This window comes from Falco cherrug, chromosome 5 (assembly GCF_023634085.1).
Source record: "Falco cherrug isolate bFalChe1 chromosome 5, bFalChe1.pri, whole genome shotgun sequence".
Lineage (NCBI taxonomy): Eukaryota > Metazoa > Chordata > Aves > Falconiformes > Falconidae > Falco > Falco cherrug.
In genome coordinates, this window is record NC_073701.1 from 47,319,042 (window position 1) to 47,344,312 (window position 25,271).

The 25,271-nt window shown below is 38.5% G+C and overlaps 1 protein-coding gene across 3 annotated transcripts in view; it reads left to right on the top strand.

The window, feature by feature from the left end:
• Positions 1-25,271, top strand: part of NR1H4 (nuclear receptor subfamily 1 group H member 4) — a 40,903-nt gene that overhangs the window by 8,703 nt on the left and 6,929 nt on the right. The window contains exons 1-7 of one of the 3 annotated variants that reach the window (XM_055712160.1): positions 3,100-3,191; positions 7,610-7,972; positions 14,026-14,178; positions 17,810-17,943; positions 18,454-18,552; positions 19,651-19,750; positions 21,271-21,417. In XM_055712160.1, the coding sequence (XP_055568135.1) occupies positions 7,627-7,972; positions 14,026-14,178; positions 17,810-17,943; positions 18,454-18,552; positions 19,651-19,750; positions 21,271-21,417 (979 nt within the window). In that variant the 5' untranslated portion in view covers positions 3,100-3,191; positions 7,610-7,626. Of the gene's footprint in view, positions 1-3,099; positions 3,192-7,609; positions 7,973-14,025; positions 14,179-17,809; positions 17,944-18,453; positions 18,553-19,650; positions 19,751-21,270; positions 21,418-25,271 lie in introns of those variants that run through there. The other 2 variants (XM_027812310.2, XM_005444041.3) reach the window with 2 other exon arrangements.

Genomic DNA, 25,271 nt, shown 5'->3' on the forward strand with positions numbered 1-25,271 from the left:
TTGCTACTCAGGTGATTTAGAAACATCCTAGACCTCTTTACAGAAAATATCTTTTTTGAAGAAGTGGCCAAACCCATATGCATTATACAATACATCCTCTATAGCATCTGCATGCAAGATCAACCTTTTCTTCCTTGCAGTTCTGGTATTCCCAGTGAAGAAAAACTCTTGATGACAAGAAATCCCAGAGGTGCATGGGTCTCCTTTAAGACCTGTTCTCTTAAAATACTCCTCTTCCTCAGTCAAGCCCTGCTTGTTGGGTTGTTGGGTTTTGTTGTTTGTGGTTTGTTTTTATGCAAGCCTCACTGAACTGAACAGGGCCAGCTATGTGAAGGCTAGTCCAGTTTCATACCCTGAACTAAGAGAAAGTGACACACCTAGCAATCTACATTTTTGAACCTCTGTAATTTAGGACAGAAATCCTGGTCTCCTTTGAACCCTCTGGGAGCTTTGTAGCACGCTTCAGAACAATTAATTTATTCTGTGGACACTTCTACTGTGAACAGATATAGACTGATCTGAGCTCCTCCGCTTTGCTCCAAATTGGACACAAGCTGTGACCTAGAAGGTGCTGAGGTGCATTAGCAGAGCACTGTGCTGGTGCTGACAAGCCTTGCCTGAAGGCTTGGCAATTCAGTTGGGACAGCAAGAATGTTGCAAAAGGCATTTGATAACATCTTTCAATTGCCCTTGAAAGTTTTTCATATTAAAGCCAACGTGCTAAATACCAATATCTCCATTATCTTACTTCTTCCATTGTTTATCACCTGCCCTTTTTTACAAGGGACTGAACTAATTTTCAGACACCAAAAATGTCTCCTTCATATTTTAAATGTGGAAGGTAAGCTAATGTATTTGTATGGCATCTAAAATATATACAGCATTTGACTCAAACTGTCATTTATGTGATAAGTAGCAGGCCTTTAAAGTAATAGTCCCATTCTATTTTCTGTGGAAGAACCTTAGCTAGGAGTTTATTAAGTGTGAAACTTCAGCTATCAGAGATGGAATTATTTCTAAGAACCCTGAAAGATAGATCAGTATTATTATATGTTTAATTTGAATAAAGACCTGTTTTAAGTATTTTTTGATGGCCTGACAATGGTTTCTTTTAATGTGACATCAAAATATCATAAGAAATGCCATTATGCATTGTAAATGTCCCTAGATGAGAAAGAAGTGTGTGGGGTGAATGAGTACTCTTAAAAGCTGTATTGAAATGGATGAGGAAGAAATCAACAAAAAATGATGCTTAATAAAGGGGAAAAGTAATGTATCTAAACTTGTCTTAAATATTTGACAATGTAAGAACAATAAAATACCACTGAAAATTAGAACAGTGCCTAAGATGAGCTTAAACAGCTGCCTCCTCTTAGATAAATTTATATTTGTTCTTGTTATGCTTTCTTTAAAAAAAAAAAAAAAAAGTAGTAGGATCAAGTGTCCAAACTGATTAAACAGCTTCAAGATCATAAGATATGTTAAATAACTATTTGTCTATCACCACCTGGAAGATGATGTAACATCTGGCTTCATCCCTGCAGGGAAGATAATTAGGCCCATAACAGATCCCCAAACCAAAAGGTAACAAACCAACACAAATTAAAACAGAAAATCATGTGTGTATGTATAATAATTATGAAAAGAGCCAAACCAAACAGAGTGACAATCTGGGAAAAACATGTAATGAGAAGGCCAGGTTGGATGGAGCTTTGAGCAATCTGGTCTAGTGGAAGGTGTCCCTGCCCGTGGCAGGGGGGTTGGAACTAAAAGGTCTTTAAGGTCCAACCCAAACTATTCTATGATTGAGAAGGAATGCAGATGAACAGGGCTCTGAGGATGAAGGTTGTACCACAGAGCAAGGCAAAACCAAAATGCATTTGTGACATGCTTTCTTTTGTGCATGTGTGAGTCATTTGTGGATCTTGGCCCAGAAAGGAGACTTTTTTTGTGAAATAAGGGGAACCTTGCAGTCTGGGACTTGATTCTCTGCCTATCCACTTCCACATGTGATCCTCAGACATACTTATGGTCACAAATCTTAAGTTAGGGTTTTAGTGGCTCATCCACAGTGCTAAATGAAAGAGGCTGAAGACTGAAAGAGGCACGGTACTCTTGACTGCCAGTCTTGACACTACTTGACTCTGCTCTGATCTTGTTCTGGGGGTCTGGATTGCTTTAGCAGGTGCCTTTAAGACATAGGCTTACTCCAGGGACTGTTTCCAAAAAGGCAGCATGGACAAGACTGCTGTAGGTTTGGGTCCTTTTAACCCTGCACTGGTCCCTAACACTGTATCAGCGGGGTTTGTATCTTCATGCCTTAACTGTCATCAAACCGAGGTATGCCACACAATCTTCTGACTTCACGCTGTCCCAGTAGTGCTGCGTTGGCATCCAGCACAGGCTTTCACAACGTTACAGATACTTTGAACTGAAATGCCATATACTAATAATATCTGAGAGCCACAGGGAGGCTACGTGGGCCCAGAAGAGTACGTTCAGCAACAGACTATGTAGTTCAGATGCATCCTGCCCACTCTAGAGTTAGTTACCCCTAAGCTGTGTAGATGAGAATCGATCCCTGACGTTTGGCCTTGGGGCAAGGACATATCTCTGGCACTCTTCTGTCTTGTCATACAGACGTGTTTGGTATGGCCTGAGCACTTTGACCTCCTTTTGAGAATAGAACATTTCTGTGCTTAAAAAACATCTGTAAATCCAGTCAGCTAAAACGTGTTTCTTGTGATATTGAAGCACTTATTCTATTGCACAGAATCACCTGATGTTACTAAATAGTTATTTACAAAAAAAAATGTTGCAAATAAACCACAATAGGTACAAAAATACAATAGCTAGGCTACTTGGCAGCATCCCCTTGAACGGTAACTAAATTTTATCCAGGTAAATCCATACTGGGAATGGACATTGCTATTGTTTCAGAAATTTACAAACAAGTTTCTCTGTAATGAAGTTAATAAGTAAACTATATAACCCCTGGCCTGTATCATTCCTCTGCTAATCTTGAAGAAAGTTCTCATAGTACAGAAGTCAACGGGATACAAACAAAGCAGAATTAAGAAGTTTTATTTATATAAGGGAGGGGAAAAGAAAAAGACAGGGAAAGGAGAACTAAAGGTACCTTAAAGAGAGTATTTTTCTTCAAGAAATGGTCAGACTGAAGACAGCCTAAGGTAGGATATTGTTGTGTTCTCGCTTGGATGTGTTTGCCGTCTTCTTTTTGCATTCTGGCCTGAAACTGTAGAGTGCTAGGAGGTTGTTTAAACCAAGTGATCTTTGAAGATCTGCAAAGAATTTGTTTGGAATTAAAAGAGGATTTCATTAATGGTTATGCTATGGCTTCCAAATTATTTAATCCCGAATCTTGTTCTTATTTCTTCAAGTTCTTTCATGAATATCCTATGGAGAGCCACAGGTTCATATTTTAAACCTGCTCAGATTTTTTTCTCTTCAATTACCTTTAGCTTAGTGCAACAATAAATTTTACATTAAAATCTGATCTGATTGTAATTTCTGTAATATTCTGAATAAAAACAACTTCCATCTGCATATAAACTCGGTATAATTCTGCAAACTGAAACCACTTTCTTCAGTTCCAACAAGGAAAATTCCCTTTCATTTCTATGAGTGGTTAAGCCTACATAAAATATTTTTTCAAGTTTTATGTAAAATATTCTGTGTAAAATTTGAAGGAACAAAAGCAAAACTCCCTGGTGAGTTTGTTACAAATGTTATTGTGGAAAAACATATGTAAATGATGACCATATCCATGTGAAGGTTTCATTTTGATATTAGTAAGCTTTCCAGATTTCTGTAACATGTTTTTCATTGAAAAACTTTTATTTGCAAGACATAATCTAGAAGGTGTACAGCTATAAGTGACATCATATTTGTGTGTGCTTAAGTAGTCTTTCTTTAAAAATGTAGAAGGTATGTCTCTGGAACGAAAACCAGATAAACATTTCAAAATAATTAAGGCCACACAAACATAAAATATTGCTGTATTCCAGTGAGGTTGTTTCTGATTTCACTTTCACTGCATATGCCACTGCAAATCCTGGGATTTCAGTGGGCTGGCTCGTGCTTTACAATGGCATGAGACCAGCCCAGCTCTGACTTCTACTAATATATATCTGGATAAAAGCATATATACATTCCGGTTGGAAAGATAAGATTAGTTTTCTTTTATGATAAGAAAGTATTTACTGTTTGGTCTGAACTTGCGTGTACTTTGCAAAGCATAGTTCCAAAAATCAGTGTGGTTTTCAAACATCATACAGGACACAGTAGTGCAACATACACCTCTGAAAACAGACCCCTTCAGCTTTTGTTGGAAGCCTCAGGCACACAGAGAGCTTGGAAACAAAGGTCAGACCATGTTTTTTCGATCAGGTCATAGAAATACTTTGTCCCAATAATTTCAAGGCATCTAGTTTCTATTTCAACTTCATAATTTGTTTCATTTTTTTAAGAAAATATTTCAGAGTAAAAGGGCATTTCAACTAAAAAAATGAAACAGTTTCATTTTGAGATCACCTCTTTGGAACACCTGTACAGTTTTTAACAATTATTTTTAGATCATTAATGCTTTGAAGCAGAGCATTTCTGGCAATGTTTAAGTCTAGACTCATTGACAATTTTGTAGAAAAAATTGAATTTGACAACTGGTTTTGATCTGATCTGAGTAGAGAATGGTGTCTCACTGAGTCAGCCCAAGCTGGCTGATTTCTAAGGATGAAATACAGATACACACAAAGCCCCTCAAACAGGTCTACTTAAAAAAAAACACCAAACACCAAAAAAGAGAAAAATGCTCTTTAAGGTAAAGTGGGCAAACCTACATAGTTACAACCTAATTATCCTTAAAAATCAGTCTGGTCTCCATAACTAGTATCCAAGCACTTCCAGGAGTTTTATCTGTAAATCTGTTTTATGTAAAACAAGACCATGTTCTCTCAGTCTGTCTTGACCCTGCCTGTTCTTAATTTTTCCTTCTGCTGCTGTGAGCATGGACTCAATTCAGTGGAATTAGTTAACTGTGTGCCTGACACAGAAGGAAAAAGAAGGCAATATAGGTTGGTTGGTTTTTTCCCCCCATATTTAACTTCATACATTAAGACTCCCATTTTTTGGTTTCCTCCAGAAGCAGAGTAGAATTAAGGGTTGTGAAGGTGTTTCTAATCATCTGTAACCCAAATGGATCTACAGTAGTTTAAATAGACACCCAATATTATCTTAAGATGTGTTGCAGTTCTTTAGCAGCCCTGAGTTTTTTAACAAGCTCTGTGATTATTTTTTTACTGTGGAAGAAGTGTTGCCTTCTCTTCTTGCTCTTTCAGAGACCCAAGTGGTTCAGGAGGCTGGTATAGAGCTTTTGTGGAATTTCCTTGGATGGCATGAAGTTAAAAATCTGGAGTTTCTTTCTTTTCATTTTGGGATCGTGCCATTTTCCCTTAGCAAACTTAATCAACTCTGATTAAGTGATTACTAACTATCAAATGACAGCTTTAGGTCTCCATAGTGAACAGATTCCTTTCCAAAGAGAGACTGAATGATTTGTAAAATGATTGTGTATCTCACAATTAACACCAGTTTTTGTACCTGAATTACCTTGCCCAGTCTTAATGACCAGCAGTCTCAACAAACCATAGATATAATTAAAAAAAGGGTACTCGATCGTTAAACCTGCAGCAAACAATAAAGGTCAGCATCAAATAATTGCTGTCTTCACCCTTTGCGTGCATTGTCACTGCTGCAGCTGACAGGTATCGGTGACAGTTTGCATTCCATGTATGAAGCTGTAAATTCACTTCCAGGCTCTTCCACAGAGTCCCCAGATGCCCCTCTTTTGTCTCAGGTCTCTGTATGTCTATGCTGTTTATTTAAAGGGCATAAATAGGTTTGGGGAGTGCCTTCTGCTACTCTGCTTATGCTAGTGTAGTAGTCAGGTCCCTGGCCTCCTCTGGAGCAACTAAATGCAACCATAATTAAATTTAGTGTTAATAATAAGTGGCACCATCATTCTCATTTGGTTTTGTGTCATGTTTTTACAGACATAGGTCTTGCTGCTTATTCTTGAACTGGGACCTCAACATTTGCTATTGGCAAAGACGGGCTGTGGACAGTACAGCAACCACACACACTCGAAACACTTGTATGTCTTTTGCGACACGGTAAAGTAGGAAGGGCAGAAGGCTGTAAAGTAAGAGTGTGAGACCTTGAAAGTGAAAAAGTAGGTGAAATTAAGAGATTAGCTTCTGGCACCAACTGAAGTGAGACGAAGGAGAAGGAAGGATCCGCTGCTATAGATTTTAATTATCTTTGTCAGTACAGATGTTCTCTTCTCTTAACTGTTAGCATTTCTTCATTGTTTCTGATTTTTCTGAAGTGTGGAAGACTTGCCAGGGAACCAATATGATGTTAGCAAAAAAGTTTTTAGAGTGCTTCTGAAGTACTGTTAAATAATGGTCACCAACAAACATTAACCTGTGATTTCCATCTAAGTACTGTTTTTGACCCCAACAGGAGTCAGCATCATCCTGGAAATACACGCTGTTTTTCTCAGGTTCTCTTATTGAAACTAATAAAGGAATTGTGTCAGTGTTTTCATGATGTGGCTCTCTCCAACAGCAAATAGGAAGTAGTTTGTAAATAATTTTTAAATTACGCTTTTCAGCTGTTTGACATGGGCTTGATTTTAATTACACCAGGGACTGCTAGATGTTGTAGTACAGAAAAAAAAATGAGACTTGTTTGCATTTTAAAACCTGCTATTTAATGGGAAAAGTTAAAGTACTGGGTTGATACCAACAGGAAAGGTTGCCATTCCTTGCAGCACTGCCAGGTTCGTTGTTGGCTCAATGGTGAACAGTGCTGGCTTACAGAGGTGCTTCATATGAGAACCGCACAACTGCACAGAGTGGCACACACTTATAAGGGCTGGGAACCAGGCTGCAGATGCTGGCTGGGTGGCCACTGGAGGCTGGATGGGGAGAAGGACCTGTTTGACCAGTTATATTAGGGCTATCTTCCGTATTCTTTCATGGTAACCTCATTTTCACCTTTCAGGCTCTTCCTGAAGCCTCACTTCTTGTCATCTTTCCCCGGTGCAGTTTTTCTCTATCATGATGTATTCATTCAGAATCAAATAGAAATTAGTGTGATGATTGAGTCTTGATCTAACTTTCTCCAACGCCATAGGAATTCTGGGGTTTGTTTGGATTTTTTTTATTCTGCTGTGAGACCTATTTTGGGTTGCTAGCTTCTCTGCAGTGTGGATTGTTCTTCCTTGTAAACTGAACATTTATATGATTAGCTCCATGGTATTTTTCAAGATTTTTTTAATGTAAAGTGCTAGTGCTAGACATTACCACCAATATTAAAGGAGTGGCTGAAAATTGGTTATGTTACTTTTAAAATATCTTGTAATGTCTTTGTGTAACACCAGGACTGCAGCAAATCTGAGCTCAGATAATGCAATCTTTATAATTATGCCTTGTTTTTAAGATAGATGTCTGGAGGTGGAAACCTCTCTGATAACTGAAGTTTCATGGTAGTAATAGAAATTGTTTCTTGTGTTATCATTTTCCAGGTGTCCTTTCAGAGCCAATGAATTCTCCAGTGCAAGAGGCAGATGTGTCACCTTACGCACAGTACAACAGTGTGCCATTTCCCCAAGTTCAGCCTCAGATTTCATCACCACCTTACTACTCCAACGTAGGCTTCTACCCTCCACAGCATGAGGAATGGTATTCCCCCGGGATGTACGAGCTCAGAAGAATACCCTCAGAGACCTTTTTCACAAGGGAGACGGAGATAACAGACATCCCTGCAGCCAAAAAGCCTAGACTCAGTCACTCCACGGGAAGAGTGAAAGGAGAAGAGCTCTGTGTGGTCTGTGGTGACAAAGCCTCTGGGTACCACTACAATGCGCTTACTTGCGAAGGATGCAAAGGTAGGATGAAATCAATTACAGAATACAATTCACCTAATAAGCACAGCAGTTCCTGAATATTTTTTTCCTATTAATTGTATCTGAGCCATTAAGCATTTTAGAGATTTACATTTGGTTCTAGCGTACACGGTTCTGTATTTTTCCCCAAGACAGATTGGCAGCATCTTTCACTGTTGTCCTGTTATTTATAGAGCACAGTCAGTCAACCTATGGCTCTTGAGCCACCATTAGCTCTTGGTAAGCTGAACAGCTTCCATGTGGGGGCCTGGCAGCCTGCCTCTGCTTGGAGGCTGTTTGTGCCAGTCTCTGCCTGTGGAAGTTGTGTGGTTTAACCCCAGCTGGCAACTAAGCACCATGCTCACTCCCCCTGGTGGGATTGGGGAAAGAATCAGAAGAGTAATAAAAGTGAGAAAATTCATGGGCTGAGATAAAGACAGCTTAGTAAGTAAAGCAACAGCTGTGCATGCAAGCAAAGCAAACCAAGGAATTCATTCACCACTTCCCATGGGCAGGGAGGTGTCCAGCCACCTCCAGGACAGCAGGGCTCCATCATGCATAATGGTTACTTGGAAAGACAAATGCCAATACTGTGAACATCCTCCCCTTCCTTCTTCCCCCAGCTCTATATGCTGAGCATGGCATCATAGAGTATGGAATGCCCCTTTGGTCAGTTGGGGTCAGCAGTCCTGGCTGTGCCCCCTCCCAGCTTCTTGTGCCCCCCAGCTGCTGGCTGGTGGGGTGGGGTGAGAGGCAGAACAGGCCTGGGCTCTGTGTAAGCCCTGCTCAGCAGCAACTAAAACACCCCTGTGTGTCAGCACTGTTTCCAGCACAAATCCAAAACAGTCCCATAGTAGCTGCTGTGAAGGAAGTTAACACTATCCCAGCCAAAACCAGCACTGGAAGGAACCAGACCCACGGAGCCCCTGGGGGTCAGGCTGCCCTAGAGATCGGCTGCAAGCCAGCCCAGGTGCCTCCTGCAGCGCGCACTGCGAGTGAAAGCTGCCAGCTCCGTCTGCAGGCTGCTCCCAGGGAATCTCTTTTTCTCAGCTCCCAAAGGTCACGGTAGGTGTGTTGTGTTCAGGTTTGTGAAATGAAAGAATTTATAATTCTAGACTTCTAGGAATAGCCTCTATCCCTAGGGAGGGAGCCTCTTAAGGAAACAGATGGTACCTGGCTTCTTAAAAGAACAGTATTCACAAGTTGGTGTCACGATAAATGGGATACAGAAAATCATTGCCGTTATTGGAAATGTGCTTGCCAGATATTTTAGCAGAGAAGGTTATGCTGATGGAATAACTATTATACCTAAAGAAGGTTACCCTATGACAGAACTGAGGTACATTACAGAAAGAAAAATAATGGCCCAGTTTTTCATTCTATTCTGTGAATAAATATTTCATTATCATTTCTGTTCTGTGGATAAAGGCTAAAGCACAGACATTACTGAAGCACTAAAATACCTTAATGTGGAACTCAGTCACTGAAAGTAGCCTTTGAACTAATCTGGGGCTTTTGCTTTATCTATTACAAATTCATCTCTGAGGGCACAGAAGACCACACTGGTCAACCACTCTAAAGACAAATAGAGTCAAGGGTCATATAGTCCTTCTCAATAATTCCAAGAAATATGAGGTTTGTTTCTTTCTGCCGTCTGTATGAATAGTCTCAAAGTCAAAAAACATGAATTAACTCGTATGAATATTGTCATTATAAACCAGATTAAATTCAAATTTAGTGTGAAGATTCCAAGTAATGACACAGTTACTCTGTTAAGAAGCTATTACTACTCTTTCTTAATTTCATTATTAAATTTCTTAGCAATTTTTCAAAGACTTCCAATTATGAACTATGGAATTTGTCAAGAATGTTTCTGGGAGAGAGGTTAAAACCACCAGGTAAATACTCAGGTTGAAACCCATGGTGAAAGGAAATACATGTTCATCTCTCTGTTGATCCAGTTTGAATCACTCTAACCATTATTTTACTGCTTTATTGGGACAATTTATTTTATGTTTTTGCTCTGTTTCATGACTGCAACGTCAATTACGAAGAATAGTACCCTTGATCAAACATCATAAAAATTGAATTATTTAAAGGTAACGCATTCTGTTTCCACAATAAACTTCAGAGGTGATTAAAATACCAGCTGATTCAGTTAAAAGATGTGCTGAGGATAGTAATTCTGTTTCACAATGTGAAGGGGATACTATGTTTTCTAGACCTCTGATCGTTTATGTGTATCTGTGGTATTTTTCACTTGAGTATACATTACCCTTAAAGCATAGTGACCAAAACTGAGCTCAGAACTTCAGTTGTGCTCTTAGTGCAGTAGAATTACTTTATGTCTCACAACCAAGTATGAGATTAGCTCTTCTTTTTTTGGCAACAAGACTGTTAATCCATGCTCAATGTGTGTCCAAAATAATATGCAGATCCCTTTCTGCAGGACTAGTGCTCACCTTGCAGCACCCCAGCTCCATTGATGCCGTGGACATTCTTATCCAAAGGGGGAGGATTTGCACATATTTTTATGAGATTCAGTCCCCTGGGATGAATATGTTAATTTTTTTTTTTTCATTTCTTTCTTGGGTAATGCATTCAGTGACACCCTCTATTCTTTTTGGTTTTCTTTCTTGGGCAGAAGGAAAAATATTAAGATCTTACTTATTATTCCTCCTGAGAATATTAATCTAAACATATGGGCAGGAGTATACACTTCTCTGTATATTTTTTTTAATACATTAACATTCATTAACAAATAAGTATGAAATAATTCATTAATATTTTACATATTATGCAAAAGCAGATTAAACAAAGCATTTTCTCTCATACAACATTTGCCTGTGGTATTATTAAAAATAATAATAATAATAAAAGCTTCCTTGAGGTTTCTCTCACCTCAAACTTATCACTTTAGAAAGTGCTGCCTTGATTAACAATAATAACATCACAATTGCCATTCATAAAGAATGAGGCAGTTCAGGAATTGTTACAGTATAGGGAGCAGTATACTGTGCTTTAAAACCCGATGCTGTAAAGGGCATTTCTGAGACAACCTCTGCAGACAGACATAGAAGATTTTTTGGCTTGTATCTGTATCTGTATAGCGATACTGGGCTTTAAGGGCCATTTTCAAAAGTCGCAGCACAAATGTGACATAGTATTGCACTTGTTCAATAAAGCCAAAGAATAAATTCTGCTGGGGGAAAAGTTAGTTGTGAATTCCCTCTGCGCAGGCTAGTAGCATTAATTTTTTTCCAGCCTTCAAACCACTCCTGTAATTGATGTATCTCATGCCAGACTGAGAATACTTCTTGCAAAGAAGGAAAGATGGGTCCCGCTTTAACCTTCTCCTCACACTGACACCCACCACGTGGGTGTGGGGGGAGGGAATGTTGGAGCACATCTTGATAGTCTGACAGAGCAGAGCAGGTGCTTTGTTAGCAGTTGTGTATTTCAAAAACTTTTAAACTGAAAAACTCAAAGCAGTTGGCCATCAGGATGGCAGGTAGAGATATTTACAGAGCCTTCATCTACACTTTTAACAGCTGTCCTCCTTCAACTTTCATAATTTCTATAAGAAAAATCAGCATCAGTAATATCTGAGCAGCTCTAGCCATAATTAATCATATTCATGACTAGCTTAGAGAACAAAGCAAATTCAACATTCTCAGCTTTTTGTAATTTGGCAAGATCTGATAGAAGTTAGACTATGCCAAAAAAACTTTAGCTTTTGGGGCTACCCCTTCATTAGTTTAATAGATGACATTGCTGATTTACCTCTGAATTTTTGTAAAACTTCTGGTATAGAAGGTTACATATAAAATATTTCAGGCAGTTTAAGTTCATTTTGAATTATTAGTGAATAATATATATAGAAATTCCATTCATACTGAAAAGCTAATTTCAAAATTAATCATGAAGTCTGTTGAAGAAGACAATGATTCAAGAGACACTTCATGATAAAACTGAAGCAAGAATAGGATTAAAACTACTTTTCCAAAAAAATTATTTCACTTTTCATTTCACATCATTTCACTCATTCAAACACTTTGTTATTAACAGAAAATATTTGACTGCTTGAATTTTGTTGGTTCCTAGCTTTTTCATCCATATTTTTGCATTTTTCTTTCATATTTTTACATACTTTAGAAGAATTATTTACTAAAGCTCTTTTTCTTTGTTTCTCCATGAAAAAGCAAATGCACACCTTGTGGGTAGGGTGAGTTATGAAGTCATCAATTGGACTTATAATGTTATAAATATTTGTGCAGAGCTTTTCAACATCTACTACTCATTAATATGTGTTACAATTTACAAGATTCAAATTTAACAAATAAAATTCATAAATTACGTAAAGCAGATGCAGTTGCCTTTAACTGACACTGAAAACATAACCGCTCAAATCCAGGCCTTATTCTCCCTTCCCTGGCCAGTAAATGGTAATGTATTAAACATCATGTGAATGATGAATAAAAATAATGCCTGGGGCTGCTGGAGGTTCTAAGCAATCTGCATTTCAAAAGAGACTGATGCCAGTCAACTGTATTTATCTGAAAAGCAGCCAATAAAACAGACAGCATGGAACAGATTTCAAGCAGGAATTACAGCAGATTCAGAGAAATGCCAGACTTTTTGTTACCAGATAGTGGAATTGTTTTACTGGTAGCTACACATTGGTGCTTGGGAGAGATTATGCAATTATAAAAACATGGGCCAATGGCAAAATCATCACGTCATCTGTTATACTGCCTAGATTCAGGGGGACAGTATCTTAGCTGAACACATTCTGAAAACACACAGAAAAATCCTGCAACTGACAAAAATTCATATTCACATCTGCCTTGTGATTTGAGTATGGAAGACCAGGTCATATCTGGTGCCTCTCTTAGTCCATCAAAATGCCAGGCTGGAAAACGATGGTGGTTTTACTGTGCCAGCCAGTGGCAATAAGAAAGCAAAAGCTTTGTAAATAGCTCTGATTAATGTAAATTTACACATAGCTCTAGTTGGAAATGCACCATAAGTCAGTGATGTGCCAGCAGGAGCTTCCAGGAGTCTATTTCAGAAACCTGCTGTTGGATGTGGAGGAGAACTGATTCCCTCTGTAGCTGATGCTAGTCTCTGCCATATCAAGGACAACGTGAAAAGATTATGATGGCACAGTAAGTCGCACTAAAAATTCAGTAAATATTCAAGTCATCATTGGCAGCTACAACTCTGTTGTTTTGTGATGACCCTTGTTCAATTGCATTTAATATCTTGAGCATGCCATGTTTGCCCACGGTGCCGCTCAGAGGTGTGCTAGGCAGCAGCCAAATAGGAGATTTGGACAGACTGAGCAAAGGTCTTCTCAATTTCTTGTATCAGTAGCTGTTTGCAGTTGCCACTCTGTCGTTTTGGAGTGACTTTAGTAATGTTACCAGTAGAACTGCCTGTGTAGGTGAAATTAGGTGACTCCTTAACTCATCAGGTGGATAATATTTAGTGAATGAGGATGGAGTATCTTGTAAACAGCGAAGGAGGCCACATGTACAACAGGTGGGTACAATGTAGCTTTCTTATTAAACTTGGGGGTGGGCAAGCAGACCAGTATGTGGAGCTTCTGCAGCTCCCAGGAACTGAGGGAATGGTGACGAGTTACTCAACTCTCTTTCTGCACATCCTGTACCTCAAGAGACTTAACAGATTCATGTTTTTTTCACCAGCTGTTTATATGATATCACCCTACAGCTCGAGTGCTGGTGTTCACCCTGCTTCTGCCAGGTTTCAGATTTGGGCCTGATTTTTCTCAACATCCACAGTTCTAGGGCCTTACCTTGGGCTAATGCCTAATGTTTGGGCCCATCATTTATCATGTTGATTTATTAAATTATATGACTTTGATACTGTTGTCAACATAAATATAAGGAATATGGCAATCTAAGCACTGAAAGAAACAGTGCAGTAGAAAATGTGTCATTCAGAAAACCCAATGAAGACAGAGGTGTTCTTCAACTTGATTGCTTTGCTGCTTTGAGAGTTTTCATCTGTGTCACTGTTGTGTTGTGCAGGGTTCTTCAGAAGAAGCATCACAAAAAACGCAGTGTACAAGTGTAAAAATGGAGGCAACTGTGAGATGGACATGTACATGAGAAGAAAATGCCAGGAGTGCCGTCTAAGGAAATGCAAGCAAATGGGCATGTTGGCTGAATGTATGTATACAGGTATTTGCATCATATAGTCAGTGTGCCTCAAATACTGTATTTATTCAGTTAGGCTGGTTTTAATAATAAATCTATGAAAGATATCATCTGGCAGGTGGAAGGTGCATGAAAGATGCTGCTGTGTCTGTGTATCAAATCCTGTTGAAAAAGGTGAATGTGCACTTACAAGCAATGGGATTTAGTTGGTGGTCGGGGCACAAAGGTGTAAGAGTTGAGCAAATGTTAAGGAAGGGCTGTCCTGCACTAGATGACAGCCATTAGTCTGCTTGAACAGAAAGGAAAAGCAGGCACCAGGGGAAGTGAGTCTATGGGAGATTCCCCAGGAGCAAGGAGTTTGCAGTGTTGTGGGAGCCAGAGCAGGAAAGTCCTGGTGCTTCCCTTAGCTACTCTTTCTGGGGCTCTCCCTGTCAAGTTATTGTTAGCCAAGTCCAAATTTTGGCATTCAAACAATGTCATTTTCAAGAAAAGAGGAGGACTGCTGCTAGCAGGAAGTTTCAGTGGACTTGCCAAGTGTATGTTCCCAGACCTCACCCAGCAATCACGCAAAGCCTGCTAAGGGCTAGCCCTTTATTATAGTCTCATTAGCTCTTCTTGTGGCACTATAGATTTTCCTGCCTTGCATATAGGCACATAGGTAGAACTGTATCCAGAAATAAATCTGGTAGAGTTTATAATATGTCATATTAAAGTGAATTTTCTATTCAGACCAGCAGCATATAAACTTCATTGAGCTTCACATTGCATAACTTAGAATAACAGGTATATTGGAGGGCAACTTTAAACACATTTAAAATTCCATTTTGACAGAAAATGTTGTTAGATCCATTATTTTTGCAAGCTTGCTCCTGAAAACCATCTGTAAACATCTGCTCTTCTGCCTTTCATGAACCGAGCTACAATTTATTTTTCTTGATGGCTCCAATCATTTTAGCATACACATATGTGTGAAACCAATTTAGGTTCATACAGGAAATTAATCTACTTGGAATTTTTAATATACTTCTATCCCTCAATCTGATCAGAAGATGCTATATTAACTGTTGGTTTTGTGAGAAACAATAAGCTCCATCAATATCTGGAATGCATTGCCAGCATAATGTAATTAATCTTTCATTCTGCAAATTGAACAGGCTACAAAGATCCCAAGATATGACATATTCTCATGCAATACGTAAATATATGAGCAGACGCCACCACTGTGATGACAGCACTCAATGTGTCTGTAAGTGTCAGAGGATAACAGCTCGTCTGTGATGGTGATTCCAGATACATTGTTCCAAAATTTTGAGGGTTCAAGCCTGAGTGACTCAGTACAACAAAAAACAACCGATCACCCCAAAACCCCCCAAAAATAGGTCAGTGTAAGTAATACTGACTGGGCTCACATGAAACTTTTAAGCTGGCCTATCGTTTTCACAAACTGGCATATGTGAAATAAAAGCCGGTGAGTGCTACTGCCATCTGATTCTCTCTCTCTGCAACGGAAACACTGGGCAGCTCGTGTTGCTCATGACTTAACCATAAGCATGCTCTAATGCACTGCAATGAGGATGTTTGGCAAGGTACAGTTTAATGGCTTTTAAGTAGGAGTATGCTGTATAATTGCTTTTAGTTCAAGGCAATTCAGGACAGTAAAACACAAAGCTTCTAGTAATATAGAGCATTTGTTCAGAAAAAAATATACTAGGAAATAAAAGGTTGCCTTGATCTTTGTTTCACCTACTCATTTTGTAGGATTGTAATTGCAAGCTCTGTGGATTCTTCTCTCCTTCTACACAAGGAGGTAAAGCCTTATAAATATTTATGGCATGGCTACACAACAATCCTACTCCTGCCCTTTATACACAATCCACAGACAGATCAAAATTACTAACCATCAGTTTCAGTCATTTGTTGTCATTTTGATACAAACTTCAAGTTTCTTGGGTGAAATATCTACCTAGGGAAGACCCAGGTTCTGCCACTCTTCCTGGAAGGCAATACCCATTTAATACCCATCGAAACCTAGCTATCTCTGAGGTAAAAAGCAAAGTCCTGTCTCTCACATCAGTTTTTCAGCTAACTAAAATGGAGCTGTAATAAGATGTCAAGGTACTACTCAGTAGCAGGAGGTGTGAGAAAAATCTGTCTTACTGCTTAAGGCAATTGTCAACCAAATTTTTCCTAGGAAGGTAGTAGACTGGACCCTAAGCTGGTAGAAAACAGTACAAGCCCATTAACACTGCCAAAGGATGCACTGAATAATTTAGAAAAAGAAATCTATGATGCTGAAAGGCAGCACAAATTACATGGCTCGATACCAATTATTATCTCCATCATTCCTATTCCCCCCTTTCAAGGTATTATTTGCAGGTCTTATTTTAGTCATGTAAATTTCCTCTTCTCTCAGCAGTTCAGGTAGGTTATTTTATATAGTGCTTAAACAGGAAATTAAAAACATTCACAATGATATTCACTGTTTTCATGGTATCTTCCTCCACCATCATATACTCACTGAATGAGCCTCTTTTCCTGCTCCATAGTTTCAAAGGTGAAGAATGAGAAGGATACTTAAAAGAAGCTAAAAAAAAAAAAAAAAAGAAAGAACAAATGATAAAGAAGCAAAAAAGCCCTGTGATGATACGTTTATTTTTAGAGGAGTACTTAGATGTTTACTTTTTCATTTGTGCTTTCTGGCTGTCTTCCACAGGTAGTGTAGGGTACCTATTGTCCCTTTTTTTTGTTAGCACAAGCAAATTGCTAGTTTTTATGACATCCACACAAGAATGCTCCCTGGTTCAAAGTACTGAAATGTAGTCTAGAACACCCCCCATCCCCCCAAATGCAAAAATCCTTTCATTAGGGCGAGTGAAACTCTACAATAAAACCAGGGCTTTTTTTCAGTCCTCTAATACAATAAAATGCAAAATAGCAAGACCAACCAGGTAACATTTAAAATAAATAGATTTTAAAGGTACATTTGCCAGCCTGAATTAATTCTGAGCCTGCATTTTCAGCAGTTGGTCTATCCATACCATGACACTGTAATGGCTAAAGCCCTGGAGTCCTCTCTTCTGAGTGGGCTTTCTGTGCGAAGATTCTGCATTACTGCCATACTATTGCCTGAAGGACTATTGAAAACAGCCAGTGCCCTTTGTGTAAGAACAGGTGCACCTTGATTACTGTTGTGGATCGGATGAGGATCACGCTTTTGATGACAGTCTTTCAGTTGTTCCCATTTATTGTGCTTTGGTCTGGGTCTTGGAGCACATGAAGGGGTTTTCTTTCAGATGAAACTAAACCAAAGACACACTCCAGCAGACTACCATCACTAATGGGTTTTCTGTCTGTAAGACCAGATCAGAACTGGTCCAAAGTAAGAACGCCGACATGCATACTGTGTGGATGCTGGGTCACCAGAACCAACTGTTTTGCTCTGCAGATGGGCTCCTGCTGGTGAGACTGCTCGTTAGTGTGTACTTAGTGTGTCTCATTAGACTCATATCCAAAGATAATGACATGATCAGGAAATGATCTGCACAGGTAAGTGGGTTTGTTAGTGTAAAGGGCATTCATGGGCATGTTTACGTACCTATTCAGTGCCTAATGCATATATAAAACCAGTTGCTATCTGTTGTATTATGTGTTCTAGGTCTGCTAACAGAAATACAATGCAAGTCAAAAAGGCTAAGGAAAAATGTGAAACAGCTCCCAGATGAGACGGTCAATGAAGATAACGAAGGCCATGACATGAAACAAGTGACGTCTACAACTAAAATATATAGGGTAAGGCAACTCTTGTAATAGCTCGTACAGCAGTGGTGATGTTTGAGCTAAATGTGGCTAGTACAGTAAATACAGAGTACTTGTAAACTCTCTGGAGCTGTCTGTATTAATTAAAACTCCATCTCCCACCAAGTCAAGGAAATACCTTGACTATAGAAGTAGTTCTGATATTTTTAGTCAAAACTCAATAAAGCACCTATAAAACCCATAAAGTATTTTTTCTGTGAGACATATCTCACATATATATCACGTACGGTGAGGTGTGATATTAAAGTTATTTGCTAAACATTTCCTTATTTCTAGTAATAAACTACACAAACTCATGCAGTTTAGAAGCATTATACACCTCTCTTCTGTAGACTTCTATAGAAATCCCAGTGACCAGCAAAACTCTTGTCTGATTGATCTCCAAGTGTGAGAAAGAATGTATAGCTTTTGCTTAAAGCAAGAAATGCTAGATCATTTCTATGACTGCATTTCATGATGGGCTTTTTTTTTTTGCCAGTATAGGAGAGAGTAGAATTTACCCCAGAACAGCAGAACCTTCTAGATTACATCATGGATTCATACAGTAAGCAACAAATACCACAGGAGGTGTCAAAAAAACTAGTAAGTACACTGATAAATTCATTTGTGAGATGCACACAACGAAGCTGAGAATTACATGGCAGAAAATATTTGTACTCAGCATAAGTAGGTGTAGTAAACAGTAGAGCAAACTATGGGTAAAAGCTTACAGTTAAAACATGCTGCAAGTGGGGCAGAATCTCTCCCATTCAGTCAACAGTCAGACCACGCCTTTGTTTATCAAACACCAATGCTAGGGAAAAGGTTTCAACTCTGGCAATACACTTTTATGCTCAAATCTATCCTTTAACTTAAAGGTTTATCAAACCTTTGCTGGTTTGAGCTGTGATTTTGACATTGTCAGTACAGGCCGTGATTTCAGTCTGACCTGCAGCCAAGCTTCTTTTCTATAAAAACACCAGCCTGGAAGCTTGGAAATATTTCATTTTTTTTAATCCAACTTCCCAACATTTTCTAGGCTTGGTTTTTTTGTTTCATCTCCTCTTCTTTCCTTTTCCTCTACTTTCTAGAAATTATTTTTTCCCCTTTAGGAACTCCTGGCTTTCGTGGGAGGATGGAAAAAGGTTGAAGAGGAAAAAAGGATTTAAGAGAGATTATGTTTTTTAACAAAACTGTCATGTTTGATCTTTAAAAAACACAAAACTCAAATGACTGTAGAAAATTATCTCCTAAGTCATCAACTTTGACAACTAAAAGGAAGACACTTGCAGTAAGAGGGTTGAATAACCCATGACTAACTTGTGGAACTTATTTGCATGGGAGGTTGAGGAGGTCAAAACCAAAAATATGTTAAAAAAAGGAATAGGCAAATTAATGGATAATAAGGCTTTTGGTTAATTATTACGGTACACATAGAACTTCTATCTCAGAAAGTGCCTAAATCATAGATTGTTAGACACAACACTGAAAGTGAGACAGATATTCCAGAGGAAAGGAGACTCGCCACTTCTCTTGTTTCTTACTTTGCCTTCCAAAATACCTTTTTTTGACAACCACTGGAGACAAATTACAGCATTAGATGGACCTCTTTCCTGATCTAGTCTGAAAATTCTTGTATTTTATGCTTTTAAATGCAAAGTGACAATATTAACATATTTTGTTTGATTTGATTTTTAACAGTTACACGAGGAATTCAGTGCTGAAGGAAATTTTCTGATTTTAACAGAAATGGCTACCAGCCATGTGCAGGTTCTTGTGGAATTCACTAAAAAACTACCAGGTATATCCACTGCATTGGGGCAAATTTTGTTATTGCAAAGTTCACATGCCTTTCAGTTGCCATTTGGTGGTTGTTGTGTATATTTTGAAGACTGTATAAAAATGCTGCCTCTTCTGACACGTGTGTTCTTCAGACACTCTCGAAAGAGAAGGAGCTTTGTACTCAGAGGAATAATACGTTGAATAATTCAGACACTGCCACTCTGAGATGTAGCGCTCTTTACCTATTGACAAACAAACAAAATACTCAGAGAAAGGGGTTGTGTGTCTCTAGAGAGAGAGGTTTTATTTTCATATATCACTTCAATGCCAAATAGTCTGCCTCTAAATTACCACTAACCCTTGCCGCTCCGCTCCACTCACTTTGCTGCCTTTCTAGCAAAGCCTCTAGGTCATGATATCCACTGAATTGTGAGTCCTAACCAAGGACTTTGCCTAGTTGGTGGCACCAGTATTTATGGTGCTTGCATGGAGTGTTATGGAAAAGCACTGAAAATCTGAGTGTATCATTACTATTTTTTTCAATTCCCAAGTTGGTGTTACATCAAGAGCAAACACTGGGCATGATACAGGTTCCTTGTAATTAAGGAAGGTGAATTGTAACACTTAAGTGTATGAAAACATTTTCCTGGCAATCCCATCATATTGACCCTTCCTCTGTGTGTTACAGACTTGGTTCAAAGCCTAGCACTGCAGCTGTATTTTTTTATGCTAACTGGGATACTGTCTTGTAGGAAAGGAAGAAAAGAGGAGCTTTTTAATTGAATAATCTACTATTTTCAGTGTTGACTTAGAGTATGTCTGGCAGGATTTGTCACCTTTTCGTTTCATTATCTTTTTCTGTGCTTCCTCACAGAATATCGGGGTGGGTGGGTGGGGGTGGTATAAGGTGGGTACCTGCATTGGCAAGCAGGAGGAGAGTTTGCCATTATCTTCAGCTCCCCGTTCTTCTTCAGAGGAGCAGCTGTGTATTCACACAAGTTAGCAAATTTCTCCTGATATCTTCAGTGGATTCTAGAGTCTTTCTGCTCCAAAAAGAGAAATGCATATTTAAAACACAGCAGGAAGCTCTATGTAAAATAGTATATTGGTTCAAAGGTAAGGTGAAATATTTAAAATTAGATGCTTCAAATGCTGATTTTTGCCATCAAAGTATGGAAAGGGCTGAAAGCAGCATGGCAGTAGGAGAGTATAGAGAGCTCTGGTGGAAATGTTAGGGTGCAGCACCAGGCTAGACAAAATCCCCACTATTGGTTACGCTACGCCACTAGAATTTCCTTATCATGTTCTTCCTAAAGTACCATGAACACTGAAACACAAGTCTAATTCTCATAAACTTTGGTGAGGTCCAAATCTGCGTCATTTTCTGGAATCTGGGTTTCAATTTCTGCAGTACTTGGCAACCCTACTGACAACACAAAGCTTACACAGATGTGTAGCACCTCACATGCAAGAACTTCAGGACAGAAAGTAGTGGGGACTTTTCTGTTGCTGCCTTACTTATCTCTACCATCTCCCAAGGCTTCCAAACCCTTGATCATGAAGATCAGATTGCTTTGTTGAAGGGCTCAGCAGTAGAAGCCATGTTCCTCCGCTCGGCTGAGATCTTCAGTAGGAAACTTCCTACAGGACACACTGTCCTTTTAGAAGAAAGAATTCGCAACAGTGGTAAGTATCTTGTTTAACAAGGAAAAAACAAACCACACCATGGCATTTCTGTGTCAGTATTTTGCCCTTGGAAAGCTAGTAAAATTGTTTATTAGCACTGAAACAGGTTTATCTGATTGTTGTTCTTTATATTAACTAGAACAAATCTAACTCAGCCTTGAGTCTAAAGGTCATAAGGTAAAGGTTTATTTATAAATACATTGCAAGTATTTTGAACAACACTATATCAAATAAACCCAGTGCAAGGCTCCAACAATAAGCATGAAAAGTGATGAGGAAGAAATACCACCATTTCAAATTATTCACACAAAATATCAATTATTTATGTTTTCAAAGGCAATCACTATAAGAAGGAAAGAAAAAAAAGATTTTAGGATATTACTGGAGATGACAGAAGGGAACCACCTACTCTTAGGGTCAGTTTGGCAAAATTGAGTCACGCTGCACAAGGTGCATAGAATTATAAACATGGCATGTTCACAGTATGTTTTCTGCTTCTTAAGGTCCATCAAAGGCTCACAGGCTATGGTAAACTCTACTGGTTCTACACATAAATCTTAATAATTATGAAAAAGCCAAACAGGGCTGGATATTGCTTGTTCCCTAAAGCAGGCAAAGAAAAGTTTTGCATTGTTATATATTCTTTGTGCTCCACTGATGCAACACTGAGTGTTTTGCCTTTTTCTGTATTGACCAGCAGACCTTACCCAATCCTCACTAAATTCAAATGTAACAACAGTTCTGAATTGGAGAGTCTATCTACAGATTCTGGCTTCTGGCCTTCCTTTCTAATGGTCAGAAGAGGAAGAGACAGGAGAACATTAAATGTCAATACTAGTCATAGAAATGGGCTTGAACTCAGTTCTGAAACTCTTAGAATCAGTTACATGAAGGTACTACTGATGTATGCAAAATTAGGCCAATACTTATATATTTTTATATAAATATATGAAAAGGAGTTAGAGAACTTGAGAATAACTCAGTTGCTGAAGGTATGTATTTATTTTGGCTTAATACACTCATTTCTAGGTTTATATTTTGTAGGGTTTTATATTTCATTTTGTTTTAACATGAGGCTATTGTTCGATGGACTGGAAATGGTGACTTCCACGGTGGTATGGATAGTTTCTGGTCCAGATTCTGCAGGCAGAGAAGTATGCAGTATGCCAAGAAGGCCAGACTTATTTCCTGGAAACTGTAATGAGTTGTCATGGATCCAAATGTCTTCATTAAAAGATTTCCTATTGGATTATAACCTAAATTTTTGATAAAAATAGGTCTTAGAGAAATGAATCCATATGAATACATGATTACTGAAAGCTTCTCTAATCTATACAGTGAGTATCAACCTTTTTCTTGTAATCTATACAGTGAGTATCAACCTTTTTCTTGAAGGTGTCAACTGTTTCATAAAAAATAGAAGCAGGAAATACTTTGATCCAGAACATTAAATAAGCCATTATGTCATACCAATGTTTTTTTCCTTAGTCATAATTTTAAAATACCCTGTTAATTCTCTGCAACTATTGAGTCCAGATGAGATGCAATTTTTTTTTTTTTTTGAGTGCTAGACTTAAAGATAGCATTTCATATCATAACACAACTATCTGGAATATGACATTGTAACCTGCAGTAATCTTATTTAACTGTCCTGAAGCAGATTTAAAAAATAGCATTTTGTGCAGGAGAAAATTTCAAGACAAGCAATGATTTCAAATGTGGTATTATTTACTCCACAGGAAGACTTCCTGCAATCCTTGTTTTCTGTGGGGAAAAAAGCCTCCCAGGTAAATTAAAAATGAGTTCTGGATCAGACCAAAACTTGAGCTGAATAGCTCCCAAGAAATGAAACACAGTAACTTTTTTAGTGTGATATATATCTATATCTTTTAGCTCTTGGAAAAGGCTCTCTAAAACATCTTCCCTCAAGCCAGGATCAAGCCGGGGACATAAGAGGAAATACTGCTGCTAGAATTTTTCCCTCCTTATATTACAGGAGGATAATGCATTATCCAGCTTACTTGCTGCCGGCTGCATTCTTTCAAAAATGCCTTTGTGGTTTAAATCTGGTCATTTTCAGATGTCTTGAACTTAAATAAAATGAAAGAAAGGCATCCAAATTCTTCTGTTATCATTGCTTACCCATACAGCTTTCAAAAATATTAAATATGCCGTTCACACTCCTGCATGTCATAGGGCTCCACACCAGGGCTCTAGGTGGAATAATAGCCTGTACCAACCATGCTAGTAGGGTAGAAACTTAAGAAGTCTCTTCCAGCCTTGCCCAGTTAAGGACCAATGCTACCAAAATCTGCAGCTGGCCAGTATCATATTATAGACTGGTCTAAGAGGTAAGACTGGCCAGAAGATGTTAAACCGAAGTCAAAGAAGAAATCCCAAGAAAGTTACACATAAATTTGGAAACAGGGATTTTTTTTTTTTACATATACTTCACTGAAAAACTAAAGACTAAATGCAGTGAACTGAAACACCCTGCAGAAATAGAGACCAGCAGAGGAAATGCAATGATTGTTGAGTGAGAATTTAGAAACTAAATTTATAGGTAATAAATGAAGAAGAAGCATCAGAATTATTCATGGCTCCTAGTGAGTTCCTAAACACTGTAAGGCCATCAGCCATAAATTATTGCTGTTAGTCAGAACTTCTGTCCACATATTTTTAGGTGTAGACAAATGTGTGAATGTCACATAAGTCCTGTTGTCAAGCCTTGATGTCTGCACCCATAAAATCAGGAAGGATCATGGGGATCTTGCCTGAAAGTCACAAGCTATCCGGACTTCTGTCACCTGTCACCATGTCCACTTTAAAGCTGCTGTCATCTATTAATATTTATACCTTCCCCAGTCAGATTGCATGGAAGAGATTTTTGTGGGGTTTTGTTTGTTTTTTCCTGATAAAGAAGCCAGAGATCTGGTGATGATGACCTTTGAGCATTAGCAGCATTCATTTTTATTCTCATGCTGATGAGGTGTATTTTTATTTCTTAGCTTAGTGTATTGCTCAAGTCCTGGTGCATCTCAGTGACTGCCTTTGTGCTTGATGGTCTTTCTCCATAAGGTGTTATGGAAATTCTTTTATTAGCTGCTCCTGAGACTGAAATCCTCTCCTATTCACTCCAATACTGAGAATTTATGAGAAATACAGACATTTTATTTAGTGTTAACGAGAGCTTGTGCCACTTACTCATTTTATTTGATGCTTCACTATGCGTATACCATGTTGTGACTGATTGACTCATTCTGTGAAAGGCTGACATCCTAGTAATTTAATGCTCAGTTTCTTTCTGTTATTTTGTAAGCAAATTCTCCCTGTTATTGAGCAGTATGATATTTTTTAAAAACAGTGCTGAGATACTGAGTGTCTTCTCAGTGAGCATTTATAGCTTGTTTTCCTAAGGACACTGGCTTTCAGTGATCAGGAAGAAACACAGATTTTTATTTCATCATTTTATTCTACAGAGCAGTTCTACTAATTTCAGTATTGAGGGATAAGATATTATCTGATATGGACAGAAAGGGAAAGAATCTGGACCCAGATTTTCAGTTGGCAGCAGGACACCTGACACTGTGAAATATACTGTTGTTTTTCATGGATGAGTTACAGGTACTGAAGTACAGTGAGATCCAAGGAAAAAAAGAAATAGCCCCAATTTCAAAGCATTGGCAGGAGGCCACCTTTTGCCCTTGAATGTGGGATACAAAGTTCTCATTCATTTGGACAACAGACTCCTGCAGCCAAAGGCAAGATTTGGCACCAGAGCAGATGCCTAGTGACTTCCATTGCTTTTGGCTTTTATTATTTGATTATTAGTGCTCAGTAACAGTGATGCTTCA